Raw genomic sequence first — 19,423 nt, forward strand, 5'->3', positions numbered from 1 at the left:
CCATCGTTTGGTCGTTAGAGGGGTTGAAAACAAGAACGATATAAACGCTGGTGAAACTGTGTTCTTCTTCAACATTCCTCCCTATCCCAGCAATCAAAGTTATGGAGTTCCTTTACTGCCCCTCATTATCAAATTACCCCCACCAATAACCGGGAAGTAATCGGGAAGCCAACGGACGTAATCCCGACTGCCAGCTTCCCGACTGTCTAATCCCGGCAAGTGTCTGACAGGCGTAGGAATCCCGACGCCTGTCAAGAGACCTACACCGGGAGCCCGACACCCGGCTTACCGCGGGGGGGTTTAGGTTAGGGGCTTCTTGGGGGACTTGGGGTTAGGCACCCCCCCTGGGCTGGGAGGTTAGGGTTAGGCAGGTGGAAGGGGGGGTTAGGGTTAGGCACCCCCAGGGGAGGTTAGGGTAGGCACTCCCCCGGGAGGGTTAGGCAGCGGGGAAGGGGGGTTAGGCACTTGGGGGGGAGGTTAGGGTTAGGCACCCCTAAAGGAGGGTTAGGGGGTAAAAAAAGGTTAGCGATACTTACCTTTGGTAGCTTGGGGATTTTCACCCCTGCCGGGCTTCCGCTGCTGGGATTTGAACTGCAGGCCATTCGGCCAGCGGTAAATCATACTGATTCCCACAAACCCACTCAACTTATTTTCCCAGCTGCACTATGTGAAGAAAACTAAATATGAGCAGGGGCCTTCCACCTGGGTCCCCTTTAACTTCTCACATCAATTCAATAATCATACATTTGAGAATGCTTGAGAGTCTGAAACAATCCAACCTTATATTCCCTATAACCAATCCCTGACAGTCTCTGCCACTTTGATTAACAATTTTGAATGTGTGGCTGAAAAAATATATTACTGATAGACATATAGGGGCATTAATAGTGAAGACATACTACTGGCATAAAACTGCTGGAAATATTAGTGTCAGAGCAACTAAAGTCGCATACACACTTGCCGATATTTGGAACGATTGAACGATAACGTATGTGTATGCAAAAAACGAACAGCGATGCACGCTCCTGCTGGTCATTTACGATATCCCCAGTCGGCTGTACAAGTAGCCCAATCTGGGGATATCGTGAGTGATGCCATGCTGCTGAATGCAACATGGCCCAGCTACCCCGCCGCCATCCGTCGCTGGACGACATCTGCAAGTGTGCCGGGCCCGCCGATGGCGATATCGCCACATACACACATCGTGTACTGTGTATGCGGCTTAAGAGACATCGTTATGATGTTGGTAGTAAGTTGGATAAAGAAAATGCTGGTGCACACCCTAAGCACTAAGAACACTGATAGACAAAACAGATACTGTATAATAAACTCTGCAAATAACATGGAGTTTAACTGAGGTTATTTGCGCATATTTAGCCAAAGGTGTAATATGTTGGCAGTTAGTCAATATACTGATGGCCATAGAACTGTACATTACTATTTGAATATTAGTAATGTTTGACAAACCAGTGTCATAATACAAATGAAAGGCCTGATTTAGAATTGTAGGGCCTGAATTAAATTTAGGAATAAATACACTATAAGGTGCAGAGAAAGAATATGTGTGCACAGATTGCGGGTTAGGAGGTAGGCGTGCCCTAGCTTGACTAAATCTTTGTGTAAAAATTAAGCTGCCAAGTATTTATGTCCTACAAAAAAGCAGACAGTATTTTTCTGCACTGCAAAAAAAAAAAAATAATGGTCTGGAGTCTGGTAACTGAGTATTTAGCTAAAAGGTCTCGTTCAGCCGATGTATAAAGATTTTTTAGTAAGTAAAAATGTTTCAGTTACTGCATATGTTACTAGTTGTAGTTAAGGATATTTTGAAAAACTTTACTTTAACTTACAGAACCATTTCTAATTTACAAATTTAATTTACAATGATTATTTATTTTTTTATTATTATTTCAGATGGTAATTTACTTTTAAATATTGGAACCAGGAATGAAGTTGAAGCTAATTTGTCTTTAAGGTCAATTCCTGAAATATGTAGTATGACAAAGTATTGTTTTGGCTTCAAAATTCAGCATATCTCATAAACACAATTTAACATTCCATTTCATGCAAGTCTGGGCTTAGAGGGAAACCACAGAAAGTATGTTTTTCTTCTTACGAGAACACTTCGGCATGGTTATCTTTGTTGACAGTTCGTCTTTGGTTGGCTCTCAGGAATAATGTGTGCTTTATTCTTCTATCAAGTTTAACATATGAAGTAATAGAGATGGCATTTTCTCTCCATCTTTACAGAAACTGTTTTGGAAAATGTAACTCTATTTAAGTTGAATTGCAAAGTAAAACTCTGCTGGTAGAAAACTCTTTCACTTATATATTTTGTATATTACTCCGATTTCAATAAAAAAATTAACTGTTTCATACTGCTGTCAAAGTCAAAAACATATACAAACGAATGTCCACCTTCATGTTAAAAATAACAGTTTGCCCAAAAACAAGGTGTAAGAAGTAAATAATAAAAATCTGCACAAGAAGTCACAAGTCTATCAATGCAGTACATACAACAATCAACCATAACAGTAAAACCACCTGCTTAATATTGTGTGGGTCACCCTCGTGCCACCTAAACAGCTCTGACCCATCAAGGCATGGACTCCACAAGACCTCTGAAGGTGTCCTGTGGTGTTTGGTACCAAGACGTTAGCAGCAGATCCTATAAGTCTTGTAAATTGCCAGCAGAACATTGCCTAAAGCATCACACTGCCTCTCCCGGCTTGCACCATTATGCATCCTGGTGCCATCTCTTCCCCATGTAAACAACACATATGTACCCGGCCAGGGGCATTTCTAGAGAGGAGGGGGCCCATGTGCAGTCTCCGACACGGGCCCCCTCCTCTCCGCCCGGCAGCGCACTGAGCTGTGCGTGGCCAGCGCCGGAGTTATAGACTCTGGGCACTAGAGTGTGTACAGAGTCTATAATGTCTGCAGAGGTCACCGGGAAAATGGCTGCGGCGGCCATTTTCCCTGTACTGTGCATGCGCAAACGATGGGAAAATGGCCACCGCAGCCATTTTCCAGTCGGTTTACAGCACCGGGCGCCCGCGCCAACGTGGGACTCCGGAGAGGTAAGTAATATTATGGGTGCAGGGTGTGTGGAGTGGGGCCCCCTGGACCCAGGGGCCCGTGTTCCCCGCACACACTGCACCCATTATAGATATGCCCCTGGCCACATTATCATCATTGCCAGCCATTGCATGGCGTGACTAGAACGGCTGATTAACGTGCAAGGAAGTAAAATTTATGTGGACACATCTGTATACTGACATTGTCTGACCAATCTTAGGTTTTTTTCTAAGACTTACAGTAGTTCCCATGTGTGCCTCTGCCCTTATCCCTCCCCTAGTATGCCTCTGACCCACTAAAATAGCGTTCCTTACAAAACTGTGCCTCTGACCCCCCTCCCCATCTGTGTCACTGTCCTACCCTATCCATGGGTGCCTCTGAACCCCCCGCCCCCAGGTGTGTCAGTGACCTCCTCTATCCATGTGTGCCACTGAACCCACTTACCCATGTGTGCCACTGACCTCTTTTCTCAATAAATAGTTTCATAGGTGAACATAGACAAGACCATGTTCGACACTGCATAAAAATGTCAGGTAAGTACAATTTTCCTTATTTCTAAAAGCATTGGGGGCCCCTTCAAAATTTATTTTATGTGGAACTGGCTTTTTCAATGTTTTGTTTATGTAAATCATAACTTTTCAATGTATTTTATGTGGATCTGTTTTTTTATATGTGGATCTTGTTCTTCATTTTTTTTATGTGGTTCTGGCTTTTTCAAAGTATTTTATATGGATCTGCTTTTTCAATATTAATATGGATCCTGATTTTCTTATATACAGTATGTAGTATCAATATCAAAGTAGTAAAGCCTGCACACACAGGCTTGGCCTGCCACTATAGCCTGCATCTTAAGCATGTCATCTGAAGCATGGAGTTAGAACCGGAGTTGAGTTTTAATACCATCTCTCATCTCTTTACAGGTAAACTAATGCCATCTACCATATCTGATGCTTTTCACTGCAAGAATAGTCTGTATTGAAAGTTTGTTTTACAACTGTGAGGCTGCATCTTCCCCCACCATTAATTAGCTTGTTGAATAAACTGCTCAAACATTCCCTCCCACTGTACCAGCTGACCCAGCATCTCCTACAAAAGGGACTCATTTTAAAGCCTGCACACACACACAGGCTTGGCCTGCCACTATAGCCTGCATGTTAAGCATGTCATCTGAAGCATGGAGTTAGAACCGAGTTGGAACTGGATTTGGTCTTCTTTCTAACCAAAAATGAAACCATTTCTTAAACACAGTAGAAATGCTGCCACTCCACCTTCATTTCAACTACCCTGAGACTGGGTTCGGGTGCTGTCTCATGCTGCAGCCAAAATCGAAAACCGCAAATGGCTGGATGCAACAAGACCACACACTCCAGCGAAGGAGACGCTGTGGCTTTTTGCAGATTGCTCTATCATTTTTAATTTCTGATTAAGTTCAACATGGTTTTTAATTTATAATGCGGTCACCATTTATTTTTTACATTTTTTGCTCCAACTGGACATTATACTTCCGCTACTTGCACACCCTGCCAGATATAACCTACGCAGTGCACCCTAGATGGCTGCCTCGGATGGTTCTTTCTTGGGCAGGATGACTACAAACACGTGGATCTATTCATTCAGTGCATTTCATATTTCAAATGTTTCAGTCACTCGTAAATGTCATGCCAAACTGCAGCACTGGCTGCTGTATTTACTATTCCCTGTTTGGAACCATGTACTTCCTCCCCACTGTATGAGATACTGGTGTGCTATACCTCCACTGAAGTGCATCCTCCATGGGCAGGATGTATTTCATGTGGATCTTGGGTCTTTGTATGGCTTATCTCCCACAGTGCAACCTTCGCAGTGCACCCCAACATGGCTGCCTCACCTGGTACACTCGTGGATGGGATGAAAAATTCATGGACCTGACGATTATGGTGAGACCCTGCTCCTAACGTCAGGACGCTGCAACCACCCATTTTGTGTCTTTTCTTCTAGGCGTAACCTATTCCACCAGGGTAAACCTACGTAGTGTGCCCGAGATGACTGCCTCAACTGGTACCTTTTGTGGGTGGAATATATAACCCATGGAAGTTAATTCCCAAAATGTCTGCACCAACCCTGCAATATGCTTATTGTGCGATCTAGGTTTCGGTTGATTTTAATTATCTCCGTGTGGTTTTCTATTTTTTTGCAACATCAAATCCTTGTACAATGTACCATGTTTTCTGATGTCTGTAAAGCGGCTTTGAGTCCCACGGGAGAAAAGCGCTATATAAATAAAATGATTATTATTACGTATTATTAATGTGGTTTTCCCTATATATTTAGCATTGATTCTGGTTTTCTGTTGGTGTGCGTGTGTGAAATTACAGCAGTTTTCCCTCCTATATATCTGTATTTGTAATTTTTTATATTATATGGTAAATTGGCATGTTGGAATAACACCCACCCCTACAGCCAAAAATTTTTAATACATTTTTTAATTGGTTTATGTACCATGGATGCCACACCCCTGCTGTACTCCACCCACATAACCCACAGCTCTGCCCCCCCCCCCAGTTTTCTAGAAAAATAGCCCTGATAAGCAGCAGCAGCTCCTACCTCTTTATAAAAGGGAGTATCCGGGCTGCAGTCCAATGCCTCGGCAGCAGTTCCTATCCATTGCACACCGCGTTAATAAAGGACAAGGAAAAAAAAGCACAATAAAACTTGCGCATGCGCAGAAAATGGCATCAGATAGGGGTTGCATTTGCTGCAGCCAGTAAAAGCCGAATAAGGATACCGTAATAAAAGCAGAAGCAGCTTCCCATTGGAGGCGCTTTCTGCTAATGGAAGTCTGGACTGGCAGTCCCAGGGGGAGAAAACACCTCTCCATGGGACTGCCTGTCTGACGTGTGATTAGCAGAAAGCGCTTCCAGTGAGAAGCCACTGCTAAATCAGATACTGGGGGAGGGATGTAGTTATGAGACTGGCGGCCGCTATGCGGCCGGTCTAAATCCCAACGGCTGAAGCCCGACAAGGGATCTAAGATAGGCATAGAAATACCGACACCTATCTTAATCCCGATACCGGAACACAGAAGGACGCCAGCCTGAACAAGGTAAGTCCGGGACGTCCTTAGTGTTAGCCGTGCGGGGGGGAGGGTTAGGTTTTGGTTACATAGCGGGGTTAGTGTTAGGTTTTGTTGGGGAGGTTAGGGTTAGGTACCCCTAGGGGGAGGGTTAGGAACCACTGAGGGGGGGGGTTAGGCACTAAGGGGGGAGGGTTAGGTTTAGGCACGAAGGGGGGAGACCTAGGTTTAGGCACTAACGGGGAGTGTTAGGGTGCGGGGCGGGGAGGGTTAGGCTACAAGAAGGGATGGTTAGGGGGACCCCTGTCGGGTTACCAACCATTGGGGTGCCGCTGTCGGTATTGTGACAGGAGGCATCCCGGCAGCCGGCATTACATACCGACTGCTCATTTGGAGGTGGAGGATGTTAATGGGGGGCTGCAGCCCCTAGGCAAAATCCACCACTGCTGATAAGGAATATAAATATTTTAAGTACTTGTGTTTGCTTTTCTACTGTTTGTTTCTTTTGCCTTTTAACTAAGATTAGGTTATATACACTGATCTATGTTGTGAGATATTAGTTTTTAATTCAGATATTGCTACATATATTAATGCAGGCGTTCCTATACTTGTTATGCAGTTTCTCAGTCCTTTAGATACCAGAAATACGTAGTTCTCTCAGTACAAAATCTTTCAATACCAAGTTCAGGAAAACGACTTGCACAGACCAAAGAGTATGTGCAGTTAGTGGTTGCAGATTGTGGTAGTATTTAGTTTAGTTTGAAATAAGACTTCAGCCAAGTATGGAACATATGGATTTTCAGCACAGCTAGTACAAAGTTTAGTAAGTTTCCAGGGGCCAGATAATAAGTGGTGCATACTTGGGTCAGAGCCAAGCTTGGCGTCCAGCCATTGATTATGGTCTGCTGCAGTGCTTGATAAACTATTCCCTGAAATAGCTACTTCACAAGTGCATGCGCATAAAGATTATTGTATCATGTACTCAACAGGAACAAAAGTATGTGCAATAGCACACAGCAGTGTGCACATTGAAGTCTAATGTATGGATATATTTAGAAATGCATGCTGGCTACTGCCATTGTATAGTTAGTAAAAATGTTGGCTTTTGCAACATGTTTATTTTTTATCTCCTTCTATACTGTATATGATAGAACTTCGTATCGGAAATGCAATAATGTGCTATCATAATTCACTGTAGCACATTCTAACGAAGAGACAAATGAGTCCAGAAGCCATAATCCAGAAACCTCATCAAAGTCTGTGAGTGTAATAGAGAGTTATGGTCTGAAAATAAATGAAATACTTAAAGATCAAGAGAAATCAAAATAAGATGAACGCCCTTCAGTACCAATGACTTCATGTGCACAGTACACTAATCACTCAGTACACTGTGGATGGGTACTCACACAAGTTTCCACTGGAACAAGTAATACTGTGTAAAATGGATTCCTACATAGAGAATTATTAGAATTCTGCCCTTGACACAAAAGTAGTTAAAGGTTGAAGATGTGTGATCACCTTAAAAACTCTCTGGGGACACTGCAGAGTTGAACGCAACTCGGCTGCACATGTCTAATATATAAAGATGCGCCCAAGTTCATCGTAGCTGATTGCGCCACAAACATGCACGCGCATCATGATATGCGCCATGATACGCTATGGCGTGTCCCCGATCGCGGGAGTGCATCTCCATTCAGTCCTATGGAGACGCGAATGTTCGTCTCCGATCGCGGGAGTGCGTCTCCCATTCATTCCTATGGAGATGCAAATGCAGATTAAAGTTTGGCATTGGTTCATATATAGAACATTATCAAATATTAAACACATTTAAGAGATAGGACTAAAACTTATAAGTTTAATACTTCTAGTTTCCATTTACATTTTTTTATTGTACCCATAAAACTTAGTGATTACTCAACCAAGATCAACCTGTTTTGAAAGAAGAAACTACCCTCTTTGAAGAATAAGCCATTTGTTTTTCTGGGACCCTTAAGCATACTTGCCGACTGCTTAGATGGGGCATGGCAGCCGCACAGATGCTTCTCTCACCCTGCCATACATAGCTATGCAGGGCCACCCATAGAGAGAGGCACATGTCCAGGAGCCTGTCCAGCATAGCGCTACCATTTTTTTAAATGATGACAGCTGCGCGCAGGGCCACTCCAAGCAATGTTTCCACTATGAAATCTCAGAATTCCCTGCTCAATATCTCAGAAATCTCAATTTTTTTCCACTGCCCATTCCATTTGGTTAACACACTGCAATAGATGCTTTAAAAGCTTAATTTAATGTAAAAGCTTACAAAATTAAAGTCCCTGTATGATTTTCTTTGTTTGTGCAGTGATCAGTCTGCAAAAAAAGTTGGAGCGACTAGATACGTTGCTGTTTGCTCTGCTCCACCCCTCCCCTCTCCATTCCCTCCCCCCTTTCGTCTCCAGTCTCCACCCCACACACTGCGCACAGATACGCAATAAGGAAACACGAGTACATACAGTTACACAACAAATTTGTAGGTGTAGGTTCCTGGGTGCAAATGGACTGCTGGGCCAGATCCCAAACATGCTTGATTGGATTCCTGTCAGGAGAACGTGGTAGCCACACGAAATCTGGACAACTTGGTACCGATGACACGGTTCATTATTCTCCTGGAATATTCCATTGTTATGGGGGTACATGAAGTCCATGAAGGGCTGCAAATGGTCATCACGCAATGCAATGTAGTGGTTACTGGTCAATGACGTGTTCATGTGAACCATCGGACTCAACACTTGCCACGTGAACACACCCCACACCATTATGGAACCACCACCAGCGTGCACGGTGCCTTGTTGACAACTGGCTGATAGCCCCGGGCTATCAGCCCAGGCATGGGGTGCCCTGGGGAGGGGGAACGCCCTGGAGTGGGGAAACCCTTTATTGGGGGGGTCCCAACCTCCACAGGGACCCCCAGGCCTGGGCTGACTAGTGATCAGGTGTGAATACTTTTGCCGAGGACTCAGTGAATGGGTACCCTGGCTGTGGCATTACATCCCCACTAGAATGAGTCCAGTGCTGGTTGCGAAGAATAATAATAATAAGAGGGACCCCTACTCATTTTGTCCCCCATATTTCCTATACCAGGACCGGCTCACTGAGCAGGGAAACCCTACAAATTTTCCCCCCTGTTTTTTAAGAACCAGGACAGGCTTTAACTATTTACTTGCTTTTATCAAGATAGAAGCCTTCACGGATCATACAGATCTGTGAAGGCTTCTGTCTAAATACGCACCTGCTCAGGCTAGAACTCGCTAGCCTGAGCAGCTCTATTTTTCCCTTGTTTTGCCGCACACATTTTGTGTGTCTTTACAACTCTGACCCTATTACATAGGGCGAGTCGTATGTTTACAATGGCAAAACATCTGGATTCGTGTTTTGGCATTGCGAGTTGTGGGAATTCCAGAAACATGCGATTTAGCATGTTCTTCGCATTTAATTACATTGCCTGAGTTCTAAAAATGTGAGCGTTTACTGCTAAACCTGGACATTTTTAGAACTTGGACACAATTACATCTCGCACAAAAATTCTCTTAGAAACTCTGATGATATGGGATTTTCACATGTGTTATTTTTTTAAATCAGCATTCCAGGGACTTGTTCCTTGCAGTTAACTTGCTGACAATTCCAATATTAATCCTACTTTTATCCATACAACCTACTTAGCCTTTAAATGTTATCCTTGGGTACACCAAGGGACTGTAAGGTTTTTAAGAAGTACCATATATACTCGAATATAAGCCGAGTTTTTCAGCACATTTTTTGTGCTGAAAAAGAACTCCCGCAGTGGGTAATGGGTCCCGCAGTGGGACGGTAATGGGTCCCGCATGACAACGTCTCTCCCATAATGCAAAGCGGCCAGAGGAGCCAGTAGCAGCGTCGAGACCATGAGCGGGGCTTCAGGTAAGTGTTTTTTTTTTATCTCTCTCTAGTGGAGGGGCTACTACTGGGGGCAGTACCAGGGGGGGATTACTACTGGGGGCACTACCAGGGGGGGATTAATACTGGGGGCACTACCAGGGTAGGATATTGCTACTGGGGGCACTACCAGGGGGGGGTATTACTACTGGGGGCACCTACCAGGGGGGGTATTACTGCTGGGGGCACTACCGGGGGGTATTACTACTGGGGGCAGTACCAGGGGGGGGGATTACTACTGGGGTAGTACCAGCGGGGGATTAATACTGGGGACACTACCAGGGGGGATATTGCTACTGGGGGCACTACCAGGGGGGGTATTGCTACTGGGGGCACTACCAGGGGGGGTATTATTACTGGGGGCACTACCAAATGGGAAATATTACTACTGGGGGCACTACCAGGGGGGGGATTACTACTGGGGGCACTACCAGGGGGGGGATATTACTACTGGTGCCACTACCAGGGGAGGGATTACTATCAGTAGCTGCTGCATTTCCCACCCTAGGCTTATACTCGAGTCAATAAGTTTTCCCAGTTTTTTGTGGTAAAATTAGGAACCTCGGCTGATATTCGGGTCGACTTATACTCGAGTATATACTCAATAAAAAGTTTTCCTTTTCTTTATACATATTCTGTGTGTTTATCCATAGGCTGTGCATGACTGTTCCAGGTGTACCTAGGCACATCTGATGTCGGGCTCTCCATCCTTCTCCTAAACTTTTTCTTTAATTACTGATTCGGGGAGCAAATAGCATTTTTATAAGTCCACTACTCTGTCAGCCAATTAATGCCCAAAATGAATTGCACGCTGTCGGGCATTCTGGAGTAATAATTTTAAAATTGGTACTCATCAGTTTCTCTCTAAACAAAGTGCTATAGCTTAATGTTCGGCACATAATTATTCAAAGGAAAACAAATGTAAAACAAATGTAAGATTAGTTCCTGTCTTAATCATGTAGAGTCATGGCATAATAATAATATTAGGTTCAGAGAGCTAAAGCAGAATGATTATGAAGAAGTTGATGACAAAGATGATGATCAAAGGGAGAATAATGATGATATTAGAGAGTAAGGGGTCAATCCTATTAGGTGCGAATTGCGAGTAGCGAGTTTGCTTCTTGAAACTCGCCAGTGGCGTCCCTCCCCGCGGTGACACCCGGTGCGGGGAGGGATGCCTTGAGCGCGGCAGAGCCGCGCACTTCGCCGAAAAGGGGCGTGGCCTCGATGGCAGAGGCGTGGCCTTGGAACCTACCGGCGTCCCGAGACCGCTGGTAGTTAGTTATCAATGGGGGGTGCCGGAGGTGCGGGCAGTGCAGGCTCCTTCTCTGTGACAGGAGCCGAGTGCTGCACATGATGTTACAGTGCAGCACCCGCCTCCTGTCACCGAGGGGGAGCCTGCACCTTGGTGTCACCCCTCGGCGGGTGACACCCGGGTGCGGCCCGCACCCCCCTTCTGACGCCACTGAAACTCGCACACTTCGAGGCGCGCTCCCAAGAATTCTCCAATCCAATTAAAAATGCCTATTAGCACTATTCGCAGCGGAGTGGTGCGAATTGACTGCCAAATGAGATTTGCAGAAATGCATGAAAATGTGGGGACCCCCAAAATGGATAATTTTATTAGCAGGACCGTATAGAAGGCTGTTTGTGGGCATTAGGAAGGTAATGTAGGTTTTTAAATGGCGTCAAATGGCTGATTTGTGTGTTTTTTTTTAAATGCAAGAAAATGAAAAGAACAAACTATTTTTGTTTAATCTCAAACTAATTAAATGAAAAATACAAAAAAAAGTAGGAAAAAGGGTGATTTTGGGGTACTTTCAGGGCACCTTGAAAAATTTAAAAAAATAAAAAATGATAAAAATTATGTTTCAACTAAAAAATTATTGTAATTAACTTTGAGGTGCCTAAACTAACGAAAAAGTTGATTTGGGGGTAATTTGAGGAAATTTTTTTTTTCACCCCAAAAAATTACATGTAATTATTGGACTAATTAAGCTAATTGGAAACTTCCAAATGCCTAATTAGGGGGGTGTCCAAGGGGTTCAGCATGGTGTCCTTACATTTTAACCTTAAAATAAAGATTTACCTTTCCATCTCTCACCCTCAGGGTGGTGTGAGTGGAAAGTTGCAAATTCAGTCTGTCTGATTCAGTGCTAGTTGCTAATTGGATTGCAAAATGAATTTGCTATGCGAATTCAAAGTGAAAATAGCAACTCGCACCTCACAATTCACACCTAATAGAATTGAGCCCTAAATGATGATAACTGATGGAGGATACATTTTTAATATTGGTTTGGTATGGGATGAAAGCACTCAGGATCTCAGCAGTTAGAATCCTGATACTGGCATCTCAACAGGCACTTGCTTGTGCAAGTGCCAATGCTGTCCATGATAATGGTGTCTCATGGGCGTGTTATGGGAGCATTGCAGGTGTGTCAGTGTAAGCGGCTGTGTTCCAGGCGTACAGTCGCTGCCACAGTGGTCATAGTCAGACAAAGAGACTGGACCTGCCAAAGGGCTGGTGCAAGTGCCAATGCTGTCCATGATGGTGGCGTGTCAATAATCACCGGTGGTCTTACAGACTGCAGCAATGCTGAAACTGGGCATCTCAGGGCTTGCGCAGTCAGACGCAAGCATCTACACCAGGTAAGGGCTGAAACTAGCATTTGCATAGTATCGCAGCTTCCACTCCAGCAACAGGCGCAAGAGCAGCGTTCACCTCTGTATCCGGCCCTGTGTGTTCCTTATTTATGGACCTACAGTACTACCATACAAAGTTAAGTTTTATTTGACATGAACTGCTGTTGTTTTATTATATAATTTTTGCTTTTATTATAAATGTACTCTTTTTAATATAACATTTATATTGGTTTCTATGATTAATATATATTTTATACTATATTGTTTTATAACTCATGATTTAAACATAAGGTGTAAATTAGCACAGCATATTTCCTTTTTCTACATTGTACTCTCCTGACAGCAGCTTTATGCTCCTATTCATGTAACACAGTAACATCCAGTAATGTTTATTTATTTTCCTATTTAGTACCTAAGGTTTTTAAAAATGCTTCAAATAATCCCCGACGGGCCTACTGTAACATCAGTGTTTTGTTGCAGGATTTAGATACATGTGAGTATTGTATTCAGTCTTGTTGGGCTTACTGCATAAACGGACAATTGGCACCATTTGGTAATTAGTGACATCAAAAAACATTTTGTGAGACACGAGTGTCAAAAAAGTTTAAGATGCAAAGACTGGTGACAGTATGTATCCCCCCAAAAGAGTGTGAACCAAAAAGTATAGTGCCTGGGGCGTATTCAAATTCAACCAACATATCATAAAATATTCATTTTCCTGTGACCCCCTTCAGTTTCGCCCTTGTCACTTGCCCTTCTTTCTCTGCACTAGTTACAGCCCTGCCAGACATACATTAATTTTAATGGTAAACTGACTGATAAATACAATAATGTAAAATTGCAATGTACAGTGTTTGCTACAATGTAAAAACATCTTTAATTCAAGAACACATCTCTGTAAAGGAGCCGCTAAAGTGTTCCAGCTCAATGGTTGGCCAACCATTTCTTTTTGTTAGTCTCTACATAAAAAGAAACATTCTAGGATGAGAAAGATGTCCAAGCAACTAGGCAAATATCAGAAAAATTTGTTACTTTGGCTATTTTGTTACATATATATATATATATATATATAAAAAATAATAAAGTTTGAGGTTCTGCATATCAGAAAAGTTACTGTATATTGCTAAGAGATATGAGATCTGCTAATAGTAAACAAATAAACGACCATTTAGTAACTGCAATACAGTATATGCACACCCACTTTCTGATTTTCTGCTTCAGTTACGTTCCATTGAGGTCCGTCTGTGTGATAACCCACCTTGCCTAATGTCATTATGTAGTTCTAATTCCCTTCATTGCAGAACTGAGGGATTATTATTTTTGTATATTTTCTTATAAAATGGTACTTGTCAGTCTGATACCATTCAGGTCAACTACATAATGAGGGTATGGTGTATTTAAGATTAATAGTGTATATTGTCCTGTATAAGATGCCCTTGGATTGCGCAAAAAGTGTCCAATTGACATTCTAAACCAGCCTCAAATTCCCATCACATCAAACGTGTGTAAAAATTGGCATGTTTCTTGAGGACACAGTGGGTCTCATCCCTGGACATGAAATCTTGTTTTTCAATGAAATAATGTATGTATTACGCATATAGAGTATGATGATGAGGAGGATGAAAACGTGTGAAATATATTCATGCAATGCATGCTGGTGAAATTTTATTTATTCACTTGTATGATCATCGCCAGTGTGCAACAGTCCTACACTACAGTAGGTACAAAAGATATGCCTGTATAACTATATATAGTACCTCAATTACACATATTCACCTCTTTCAGCTGATCAAGAGAATAACTGAACATTCACTGAAAATGTTTTGCTTACTCCCAGCATATAATTAGTGCTCCATCAGAAGTATTTTTGAAAGAAACAAAAATAATGCAAAAAATAAAAGAACACTTCCACGGAATCAGATTTATGGAGCTGCAAATTAATATCAAGAGCAAGCTGTCCAGATTATGCAGATACGATGTTCTCCTTCCTTACTGCAGTTCACACTTACAACCAAAGTATTGACTGCCAAAAAGGGTATAGCTCTGTGACGCAGTATGTTTGTTCCAGAAACAGGCCTCAAAAAGACAAGTAGATTATGTTCATTGCACTGACAGACTGAACAAATACTCCATTACTGCAGTATACTGTACAAAGTACACTAGTAACTAAGCTCTTCTGTGTGGAACATTTTCTGCCTAGTCAGTGATAGAACAATTGATTAGTCAGTCTCTCGATGCAAAACTATATTATGATTGCATTCTTTGTCTGAGAGGAACAGAATGTCTATGAAACTTACTAAGGGGTCTATTTACTAAGCAGTGTTAGGAGACAGAGTGAAAAGCGATAAGAAAGTGATAAAGTGTCAGCCAATCAGCTCCCAACTGTCATTTTTCAAACACAGCCTGTGAGATGACAGTTGGGAGCTGACTGGCTGGCACCAATTGCAAAGCTTCAGTAATGAAAATAATTTTTTTATTTTCAAAATGCATTTGATTATTTCAGGGTCACAAGGAAGTTTCTAAAGTATGTAGGAAAATACCTTGTATGTAAGCCCAATGACGCTTCACTGGTAAAGGACTCAGCCCTGCTAGGCTGCAGATTTTCTGTGCAAGTCCCGTCTGCTTCAGTACCCTTCTCCTTACTCAGGCCATTTTCTCTCCTTATTATGCCATCATTTTGTAGATCTATAGAGACAGTGTCTGATGGAGAGCTCACAATGCCTGAATCCTCTGTGTAGCTGTTTACAGATCCAGCATCATCAGTTGTCGAAACTTCCTCCGATGAAATTCTGTTCCAGCGACTTAAGTGTTTCTCACCTGCATGTTAGTGATCAGGGGAACAACATGTTAGTGATATGAAATGCCCCCAACAAAATCATTAAAATGATGTAATAATATTGAGAGATTATATATGTGAAGCAGATATCTTTTCAAGTACTTTACTCATTTATCGTATAGCATACTTACAAACCATTGATTTGATGGAAAGGTATAAATAAAAAGCCTTCTTAAAGCAGAAAGGATTTACACGCTCATAGAAAGTGTATAACAAGACATTATTCCACAGAGAATTATGGAGCTACTCCATCATTTAGCCTTTTAGTTTCTGGGCTGTAGGACTTGGAACATGCTTTTGCCCCAATAACATTTGTTGTACCAAGTGGTACCAAATTAAGGCTAAAGCCTGCCATGGAAAACCGGCCCTACTGTTCTCCAATAAAACTCCAGACCATTTTTTTTGCAAACTGAATTCAAAATAAAGATTTCACAATAATCCCACATCAGCTATCACTTTACTTCGCTAGTACGGGCTTTTATCTGTTCCGTGTCCCAGCATCTGCCCCATGATAAATTACACTAACAAAAGTATTTTAAATCTCTGTGATACACTATGTGGTGATAAAGAATATTACGAGTATATTTATGAGCACAGACCTTAATAATTAGGCACCATAGTAAGATATATATATAGATTTTTTTTTTTTTTCCTTAGATTTATATGGCATCACAAGGGGTTTGCAGAGCCTCACAACGTGTAGACAGAAGAAGTATGAACAAAACAAGAGCAAAGTCACTTACAGTACAGAACATTGCAGGACATGGTTTATAAACATTGCTGCATTGGTACAGTCCCTCCATTTTCGACAGCAGCCACAGCACCCCTAGGTTTCTTCAAATTGAATTACCTTATAGTAGCCTAAGGCTACGGGATACTAAATTGCAAAAATTACTGGCAGCCATTGCCTCCACGGCAATGGATGCCGCACATGCGTGGTCTGCTGATTGAGCATGTGCAGAATGGCCCTGACTCATGATATAGAGTCCCCGCATGTGTATATTTGTGCCTAAACCTAATTTGTTAGGTTTAGGTCCTGATTGGCTGCCGTCCCGTGAGCTCTGATTGGCTCACAGCCGGCGCCGGATTCGTAATGCCGCCGCTGTATCTCCACTGCCTGCCGATGCAGCAGCTGTCACCAGCTGACGGTCCAGCACAAATTTGCACCTCTGCCACCCGGGCTCCCCTCTCTGTCCGGGCCCAGGACTCAAGGGCCAGCAGTCCCCCCTGATGGCGGCCCTGGCAATGGTTTGTCCAGGTACACAGTTACTTACTCTATACCAAAGTCTGAATCAGGCCCAAGGTCTTTAAGTGGAGTTTGTAATTTCACTAAAGGTGGGTACACATTAGATGATATTTCGCCCCAATCCGGCTTATCGGACTGACATATCTTCAAAACTGGCTAATGTGTACCCACCATGTGCGCTCCCGTTTGATCGTCAGTTGCATCATCAGGTCGGCACTACATGCAGCTCAATCTGACAATGCGACTGACGACCCCATGCAGCGGGATTACATTAGTGCTGACATATTGGGTGGTCGGGCACCGGATCGTCTGATGTTTACCGTCCGTCCAATATGTCGGCCCATCACCTCTGCAGTCGTCTGTCGCATCACTGGGTATACACAACGTTTAGCTTCAGAAAGTCAGAGTAATCAGCACAGGTTACACAATGCTGTTTGGCAACACAATTCTTTTTCAGACAGCAGAACCAATTAAACTGATTCAGTTACAAATCATCCCTACAACTATAAATGCTGACAGACACTGATATTAATGGCTGAGAACATTAAACAATTTACATTGTTATATAAAAAAGGTTATTACACTGGGGTCATTTCAGATCTTTTAAGTGTCAGTATGCCAAGAAGAGAAAAGTGTAACTTAATTCAGTAAATTAAAGACTTTAATGAGTTAAAGTGTGAGGAGTCATTGTGTTGTGTTAATGAATAAAATCACAGGGCAGTCCTAGGCCATTGTCTACTGAGGTTTAGAAAAAAATGTGCTAGAGCTACATCTAATAATAAACTATATTCTATTGCAGAAGTATATATTGCAGTGGTGCATTTTCAACAGTATTTACTACAATGCTATAACAGTAAATCTTATTTCTACAGTACATGTAGTTGTATATTCAAATGCTAATACACAGGGGCTGATACTAGATTTGTATATGCCCATTTGTTTTGCATAAAATAAGTTGTACTCTACAGAGAGTTTTTTCACAGTATAAAATTATTTATTATTATATATTATTATATAATGTGTTTTTCACTATCAATATAATGGGTAACAAGCTTCTCTTATGCTTATGGCCTGGTTATGTGTTTGTATATATCTACTGTAGGTTTAGGTATGCCTGTTTCAGGCCAGATGCTTACTGTATGCTAAAGGTACAGAGCTGGGTGTATTTTGCTTACACCTCAGCATATGGGCATAAGCACGTTGTTTTAAAGTATAGTTTAAAAATAAGTTTAAAAATTAGGAACCATGTCTATCCTATCTGTACTCTTACCTCCTACCATCAATCTACAAAGGAGCGTAGCAGGGTTATAATGCACCCTGGACTGGCCCTGTCCTTGAAAATATGGTATGTTATGACAATACAACCAGGGGTCAGGGCCACCAGGAAGAGTCTGAGTGCCACAAGCGCCCTTAGGTGCCCAAAGTGCCCATTCCAGGCACCCTGGGAGCAGAGCAGTAGCACGGAACATGTCTAAGCTACGGTGACCCCCCCCACCACCATACTGAATGTTGATAAAGTGGCTAATTTGATTTGGAAAAAAAAAGTGACCACTTTTGCTGGATAATAAATGCTCCCTGTGCCACCTTTAACTCACCCCTCTCCACCCAGGGCACACTGCTGTGGGTCAACCAGAGCCCGCCTTTACTCACTAGTTTCGCCCAGGTTGAAGGGCACATTGACCAACGTCAGTAGCTGCCCTGCCCCAGGGTGTCCCTATCTGCTGAGATGAGCAGAGCCGAGATCACCACAATGTGTGTTGTGCTACGTTTGAGTGACACACACTGATAACAGTGTGTGTATGTGGTCATTACTGGCTGGACAGTCTGAACAGCAGAGCCGGATTATCATTTCTTGGAGCCCTAGGTAAGTTATAGATTTGGTGCCACTCCACCTTTGATCAGCTCCTGCACTGTCAGTATAGCCCGGCCTTTGTACTTTTACTGTTAGTAACCCTATTGGTATCAGCCTGTCAGTACATCTGGAAGATGTCTGACCCCACCCTCTGGGTTGAAGCCCAGATACCTTGTGACCTATCTACAAATTTGTAAAAGTTATTTATTGTTTTACCTAAACCAACCTATTACACATTTCCTTCTATCTGTACCCCTTCTGTCTATCTGTTTCCAATTCTGCCTCTCTGTGCCTCTATATGTACCCCCTACTGTCTCTCTGTACCGCTATCTGTGCCCTCTTGTGTCTCTATCTGTAACTTTGATTGTCTCCCTGGCCCCTTCTGCCTCTCTGTCTCTATCTGTACCACTTGTGCCTCTATCTGTACCCCCTACTGCCTCTCTATATCTCTATCTGTACCACCTTGTGCATCTATCTATAACTCCTTCTGCTTCTCTATTCCTCTAACAGTACCGCCTACTACCTCTCTGTACCTCCTACTGCCTCTCTATGTCTCTATCTGTACCCCGTACTGCCTCTCTATGTCTCTATCTGTACCCCCTACTGCCTTTCTGTGCCTCTTATTTGTACCCCCTGTGCCTGTATCTGTACCCCTCCTGCTTTTCTATGCCTCTATCTGTACCCATAATACCTCTCAGTGACCACATTCTACTTTTTGGTGCCTCTATTTGTACCCCCTTTCTGCATTACCCTTTCTTTATTTCACCC

At 42.8% G+C, this 19,423-nt stretch overlaps 1 protein-coding gene across 1 annotated transcript in view; it reads right to left on the bottom strand.

The window, feature by feature from the left end:
• The window catches only part of COBL (cordon-bleu WH2 repeat protein), a 440,790-nt gene that overhangs the window by 77,160 nt on the left and 344,207 nt on the right, over positions 1-19,423 (bottom strand). Inside the window, exon 13 of the mRNA XM_088464406.1 lies at positions 15,262-15,538. Within this exon, the coding sequence (XP_088320532.1) occupies positions 15,262-15,538 (277 nt within the window). The remainder of the gene's footprint in view (positions 1-15,261; positions 15,539-19,423) is intronic.

The sequence above is a fragment of the Taudactylus pleione genome, unplaced genomic scaffold (assembly GCF_031769625.1).
Source record: "Taudactylus pleione unplaced genomic scaffold, aTauple2 ptg000054l, whole genome shotgun sequence".
NCBI classification, from domain to species: Eukaryota; Metazoa; Chordata; class Amphibia; order Anura; family Myobatrachidae; genus Taudactylus; species Taudactylus pleione.